The 7,735-nt window shown below is 43.0% G+C and overlaps 1 protein-coding gene across 10 annotated transcripts in view; it reads left to right on the plus strand.

Moving 5' to 3' along the window:
- The window catches only part of LOC107265606 (protein rhomboid), a 189,523-nt gene that overhangs the window by 139,243 nt on the left and 42,545 nt on the right, over positions 1-7,735 (plus strand). For all 10 annotated transcript variants that reach the window (XM_025082884.1, XM_025082879.1, XM_025082882.1 and 7 more), the window contains one exon: positions 7,028-7,145. In XM_025082884.1, the coding sequence (XP_024938652.1) occupies positions 7,028-7,145 (118 nt within the window). The remainder of the gene's footprint in view (positions 1-7,027; positions 7,146-7,735) is intronic.

Raw genomic sequence — 7,735 nt, forward strand, 5'->3', positions numbered from 1 at the left:
GGGGGGGGGGGGGGCAGGGGGGCTGATTTTGGGAAATACGTGAAAACACGTAAATTCGACTTTTCCATATAACAAACCGTCCTGTTGTATACGAATTCTCATTACCACCCACCATCATTAAGGATGGTATAGACATTATAAGCCGTTCATTTGACTTTTCATCTTTGCCATCAAGTCAACGTTTGATAACTTGTAGCACGAGGATTATTGACAGTTGCCTCCTTTTCGGGGTCTTGATTTTTTTTTAAGGGATTTTGAAATTTCGGCCGTCGCGTTTCTACGAAAATTTCTACGTTTTTGGTTCGAATTAGCCGTGTTGAATAAAAAATTGGTCCACGGCAGATCTGTGTCATCCGTTGAACGAAGTCGGCGAGAAGTTTGTCAATCGGGAGGATCGGAGATTTTGTGCCCGTAGACTTTAAATTGGATAACGAAAATCTGTTGGAATCTGTCAAAGTCTAATATCTGTTACTCTTTTTTTTTTTAATTTGATTTTTGGAATACTTGCGGAGACAAGGTAAAATTTTAAATTATCAATAGTCGTCCACTATAGGTCTGCTAGGGGCAATAGTTGCTGGAGATGAGAGTATAGCAGACTCGTGGTGGATTTTTATCACCGATTTCAATGTCCGTGTGGAGATCCATGATGATCCTGATTGGACGTTTCGCAGCCACCCTTAGCGGATGACACGTGGATCAAACGCGAAGCAACTTTTTTTACGCGGTACCCGGTTTTACTGGTTTGCAGGAATTTTTGAAAAAAGAAAAAAATTTTTGAGCGATATTAGTGTATTTGACAGAGACGGTTCCTGTGCACGCGATAGTTTGCGCGGAGTGGGGGTAAAACCGGAAATAGATGAATCCCTTGATCGAAGACTTCCGTCTCTCGCTACCTTCTTATCGGAGCCCCAAAACCTTAGGACTGTCTTTTTTTTTCATTTTTCCTCCAATTCTCGGTGAAACACGAGAAATTCATCCCTTATATCGAAGCTTTTTGGGCTTCACTTATTTCTACGTGAACCGAATATAACGCAGCCTTCTCCATCTCCTTCTCTCTCTCTCTGTTTTCCCTTGTTCTTCCTCCATTCCCTCCTTCTTTCTCTTTATATTCCTTCGAACGTTCCTCTCACTCGTTTTTCACGATCCCCCCTCACCGCCCCCTCGACCCTCGACTCATCCCTTAGCGTCCCACTCGCGTAAAGCAAATTTCATGGTAATTTGACGACAGTAACAATTTTATTGACCATACATTCTACCCTTATCATTCCGTGCGAGACCTCGGGGCCCGCGTACCAAAAGTCAAGGGCCATAAATGATACGGGCTGATATAATTCAAATTTACATAAACAATAGCAAAGACGGGTATACGAAGGAAGATGAAGCTGTGTCCGGGGAGAGCGATCCAGCACTCTTTAACCACAGGAACGAGTGACAGACAGAGTACGGAAACGTACGAGAGAGAGAGAGAGAGACAGGCATAGGGGTAGCCAAGACATGAAAAGTAATCAGATAACACGTGTACGCTCGTATATGCCATCATTTAATGTTTGCAGAATCTTCGCACCCAATTTCAATCTCGATCATCCCCATAACTCCCAGGCCACTCGTAATCTCTTTATACCGCGATCGTAACGTATTTACGAAATTAAAAAAAAAAAATTTGGATATTTTCTCAAAATTTTTTTTTTTTTTTTACGTCGTTCAAAAACATTACAGTTTAAATAAATATTTATCCGGACTGTACCGTGTAGCTTTGTACAAGATCGATTCACGTTTCGGTGATCTTCAATCTTCATCCTCCCCCTCTTATTTACTTGTCCCTCGTCTACTCGTTATTCTCCGAGTTTCTTGGAAGCTCGCGTCGTCGAGATCGACTGGCAGGAAGCTCGCGAAATTTGGTTTACTCCCATCCAGAGTGGTCCAAGGTTTCCTACCTAATCTCGCGCAGCCGGCTCGCAATTTCATGCCTTTCCGAGCATAAACCCCGCTTAAGGTATAGGTATGGGCGTTCGGTGGTTGCTTTCTATATATGTATGTAGATACCTATAGGTACTCTCGTATGGCATCTAATATCTAGTCGGGACACGCGCCAGACAGGGCTGACAATGAGTCTCCTCCAGGAGGAGTCAATTCCCCTTTTGCCTTATCCCCTTGGACATCGGATGGCGCAATATCGTCTTGAGGGTAGGAGAGAATTTTTTTTTTCCTCGTGTTTTTTAAATATACTTACGAGTTTATCCGAGCGTTTACCAAAATTTTTTTGGGCGTCGCGACTTCCGCGTCCTTTTGTACGTATGTTTTTGTGTACGAGAAGAAAAAGTGTCATTTTTTTTTTCGTGGAAATTTTCAGGATGATATAAAAACACGCAGGTTCCTCGCGTGCTTGAACACATAAAAGATATCGGCGACGGCGCCGCCACTACGCTTTATCCCTCGTGCGCCCCCTTAGTTTTATGAGCTTATGAATGTGAAAAAGTTTTATATATATTATTTAGATATTTGTGTATATATTGGTTATATGCTGTGAATATGGACGTTTATATATGTAAAATATTAATATTTACCGATTCGAATAATCAGACGTTTGTCGAATGCATTGGCTTTTTATTATGCATTACGACTTGACGATCTTCAGAGGAATTGGGGTTTCTGTGGGATTTGAGAAAAATATAAAAATTTTTATTACCGCCAGTCTGGAACTGTCCAAAGGACGTCTCTGTTTGAAATTTTCATCGAAACTTTGGATATTCAACGACGCGAAATGTGATATACAATAATTTTCGTACTGCAGTTTCAGTGTTGATTCTCGGCATCCGCTGAATTTTTATTTTGACGACGAATTTTTATATGGAGAATTTTCCTGTACCCCGTGTGTCTTCTGACGGCGATAAGTTGCACTATTTTTTTTTGGTTGACGTGAAGTTGTCTAATGTTAGGGAATGAAACGGCGAGTAGTAGAGGCGGCGGCGTATTTTGTCTCTAATACGATAGTAACGCGAGGGTTCATTTATATAAAAATTATACGTCATATAAGATTGTACATACCCTTTCTTATATATCCATTATACATAAATCGTATATGACTTAGGTAAAACTTTTTCACGCGGTAGGCCCTGAAAATAACGTGGAAATCGATAATGGCTTGAGAGGGATATGTCGCGACGCTGTGCATCCGCCTGGTGAAGGATGTTGCGAAAGCAGGGAAAAGAGGATTCCATAAAAAAAAAGGTCATGACTTTTCCAATGGGGAAAAAAAAGAGGTTCTCTTCCTCTCTCTTTGTATCCACTCTAAATAATTATAAGGGACTGCAAGAGTCATTGTGTATCAAATCGGTTATTTATTACGCGACTTTAACTTGACTGCTCACTATGTATTTTATTACACCAAAAAATACGAACTTTGCACCTTTCCTCAGAACAGTCTGCGCATGCGCGGTCGTGTGGTACTGCTTCCGGCGACGGGTGGACGGGAATCGGCCTCAGTTACATATTTCAAGCTTGGTAAAACTCCCGCACAATTTTTGATAATATTGTTGCTCTTTGTCGCGAAGGCTAACAAGAAAGAAGCCCAGACATAATGTTCCCTGGTAAGGGTTCGAAGACAATGGAATTATCTCTCATTGTTGTAGCTGACTCGGGGACACTGAGTCTATTGTTCCTTGGTCGCATTACTCCTTTCCATCGTTTATTCGACGGGGCTGTTTGGCGACGGTGGAAGGATCGAGAAAAAGTAATGAGTGACGGAAGAATCGAGGGAAAAACGTATTCGCCTTCTTTTTTCACGTCGAACGTTCGCTACGTCGTTACGTCGCGGGTGCTGGGTATTGTAAATACGTAGGGATTAGGTAGGAGGGTATCGAAAGACACGGTAAAAAAAGTTACGAACGCAAGCGGAGCGTCGGGTGACACTGGACTGTTTACGTACGATACCTCGCGGCGGCTTGCCGTACTATAATGATCAGTGAGCCAATCACGTCGCACTACGCTAGACTACTGCGCATGCGCGGGTCACGGTCGCCTCGTGCCGGCGACAGTTAAAACTATAGGATAATAATTTCTCGCTTTAAGCGTGACACAGTTTAACTCGTAAGCGATACTAGATATTATGTGGATTGCGAGCATGAATAACGGGCCAATATTTCTTGTTAATTATTGTACGTTTCCGACGATAGGCATCTCCATGCTTTCTCGCGTGCCGTGTTCTCCTTTCTCCTTGTTTCTCGTATGGCGACGGTATACGCACCGGTAAGTCGATCTGCACGTACGTTATACAGGTCTGTAGCTTCGGTTGTAGTCCGTTTGTCAACTTTATCGTTACGCTCGCTGTATGTCTTTCTTCTTTTTTCAAAGTTTTACGCTAGACGGAGAGAGAGGGAAAAGTAAAATTGGTCAGTCGATTCGGAAAGTTTCATTGGAGGGCAATCAATAGTTTATGGCAAAGTGGTCTCCCTGCCACAGCTATGTGTCTGGGAAGCGTACAGGCAACCCAACGGAATAAATAAAAAAAAAGGGTATCCGAGATATATTGGGAGAGAGAGACAAAAAAACTGAAGGCTATCACGAGCGACTGAGTGTAACTGGCACGAGCTGGTTTGAAGAAGCATGGAGTGAATTTTCATAAAAAAGTTATCGTGAAAATCACGGCAACAGGGATAACGTGACGTTTTGATAAGTATTACTTAGAAATATCGGAATTATTTAATGCAAAGCAATGAAAAAACATTTTTAACGTAATTGCAAGTTTTATACACAGTATAGGGTTCGATTTGTCCGATCGTTAGAAAAAACTTCTGAAAAATCAATTTTTCACTTAAATTTTACTTTGCCGTTCGTAAGTTTGTGGAAAGCGGAATGTTTTTTTAAAAACCAAATTAATGCTTTGTTCATCGTACAACTTAACTATTCGTCTAAACAATTTTTATCGTATACATAAAAAATAAATTTTTCTATGAATGTTTATTATTGCTTATAATCAGCTTTTTTGGGGGAAAAAAAAATACAATTTGTATTCTTAAATCCCATGTAGTTCAAAATTCTTTACCGTATGCACTAAAGTTAAACCGAAACGTTCGAATTCGATTTGCGACCGCGATTTGGTTATCTGTTTTTCTTTTTCATTTCTCATTTCTTTTCATACCGTGCACTATCTAAAAATGATGAATTTTAAATGATTACTGTGCGCACCGTAAAGTTTCACCTATCGTGCTGCAACTTTTATTTGAACTAGCTGAAAAATTATTTTGATTTATTACGACGATACCCACTTGTCCCGTGCTTATACAGTTCTTCACGGTAATTTTTCTTACGAATTTCTCGTTAGATTTTAATGGGACTTTTTTTCCATGAGCAAGACGGGGGAAAAAGACGAAGAAGAGGGACACGACGGCTATATCCGTAGCAGCCGCGAGGCGCTTAGAAACAGGAAGGAACAGGAATATATATATATAAAATGTGTCGTCCTCCATACAGATTACTGTCTTTATTCCCTGATACACGATACACGACACATGATATCGACGATACACGTGCTCGCCCCTTTACGTACCGATATGACTATACCAGACCTAGTATACTTCCAGCCACTTTACCCTCGGGATTACCAAAAGCGATAGGTACAGGTGTTCCAAGCATCCCTTAACCGCAACCCCTTGCTACCCCTTCGTTACTTTTCATATCCCCGTACGGCTATTCCGCCCCGATCGATCATCTCAATATTGCTTATTTATTTCATTACCTAAATTTATTTTCTCCCTGTATAGTACGATACTATATTCCGCGTGCGGCAGTAGCTCTACATATAGCGCGCGCAAACGCATCACCGATACAAAGCGATTTTTCAAGAAATATCGAATCCATTATCCCTGCGCGAAAAATTTCAAAGGTGAAATTATTCACGTGGAATTTTCTATACTTATTTCTTTTATCTTTTATCTCTCTTTTTTTCTTCATCTTATTTTCTTGCGAGAGAAAAAAATAATTAAAATACAGCTCTCGGAGTACGTTCATTTTCACTGTGTATACGTATAGCATGCTGGAATAGCTTCTTAGCTATGTTGCACTCTACAGTAATACTTACTGTACTTGATACAATAAGGAAGCATATATACAGTCTATCGCTCTCAGGATCCTTCGGTTCGTTGGGTCCTTTGGCCACTGTCAGTCTAGTCTTGTTAAGTTTTCGTGGGGAGCGGCACGACTATCGCCTGGCACGTGCTCCACGTGTCCTGCGTGTGGTAGGTAGGCAGACAGGTAGGTTAGGTTAGGGTTGGGTGCATGCCTCGGTGACGCGATAGAGAGGCAGAGCGGAGTAGCGGACAGGTAGAAAGAGAGAGAGAGGAGAGTCTAGGGAGTTAGAGAGAGAGAGAGAGAGAGAGAGAGAGAGAGAGAGAGAGATGAAGGTTGTCGATAGAGATGGATTAAAGGCTCTCCCTCCCCCACTCTCCCGATGGTCCACAGTCTGTCTGGTGTGCTGATTTCTCAGGTTAGGCTGGGTCTCCTGGATGCAGGAAGACTCTCACGCAGAGTCATATAGGTTGCAGAGTAGCCGTAGCCAGAAAAGGAAACTAGGTGACTTCTTCCTCGTCGACCTCGACACCCGGTAGATCGTACATTAATTCCTCATTATATCGCGACTCAAGGCAAATGATTAATGATCGCGATCGGGGCTTCCTTCGACGAGTTAAAATCGCCGGAAGTGACGTTAACCCGGCGCGTCGAAGTTAATGAATTAATCTCGAGACGCGGGACCTAGAGTTCGTCCACGCGGACCTTGACGTAACCGTCGTGGAGGACCTGGACTTCCTTCTGGGTCATCATCATCAGCCACGAAGACATTCTTGTACCAGTCGCTAACCTCGATCGTCCTGGTACACCGGTAAGGAAGTTCGCCACTGTTTTTCTCGACTTTAGGAACACTCGCCGTGTCCCTCTGTCGGGCCCCGTTGGTACTGCTGCTACGTTGAACCGATATTTGTCTTTTTTCTTTCATCCTTATCATGCTCACGGACTCTTCGTCTTTTTTTCACAGGATGGTCCGCATGATCGGCGACGAGTTCCTCACGGAAGAACGCGACCGGAAGTACTACGCGGATCATTACACCTGCTGCCCGCCGCCGTTATTCATCATACTCATAACCCTCGTCGAGGTGAGTACTTATATCGTAATTACATATATATTTGCCTGACGCTCGTTACCTAACGGTGCAATTTTGATAACCCCTGCCGAACAACCCCTGTGCCCACTTTTCTCCTCTTCGCCCTCAGCCTCCCTTATCAGCTGGGTTAGGTAAGTAGACGTATATCCAGCGTGACCTCCCGTGACCTCGTACGTAGATCCCGTTCTCGGTCCTTGCAACTAATCGAAGCGGCCCCTCATTAATTAAACTACCAAGTACACCCCCCGTGATGTAAACAGATCCTCGGTTGCTCGAGTTTCCCACCCACTTTCATCCCCTTGCCGACCTTCTACTTCCTTTCTACTTTACCGCCGAGGAATTTCACACTGTCTCTTTCTCCCTGTCTTTCCTTCTCTCTCTCTCTCTCTCCCTCCAGCGTATTCATTCCCACTACCCCCATTTCAGGTGTTCGGTAATCGTCCCGCGAGTCATTGCACCCCTGTAATATTAACTTCACCCGGCTTATTATCCATTACCGTAATTCATGATTCATGCCGCGACGAGACTGTCACATTTGGCGGTGGTTGGATTCTAATAATAATTTATCGACACTCCCCCCC

The sequence above is a fragment of the Cephus cinctus genome, unplaced genomic scaffold (assembly GCF_000341935.2).
Source record: "Cephus cinctus unplaced genomic scaffold, Ccin1 Ccin1_scaffold0230, whole genome shotgun sequence".
Lineage (NCBI taxonomy): Eukaryota > Metazoa > Arthropoda > Insecta > Hymenoptera > Cephidae > Cephus > Cephus cinctus.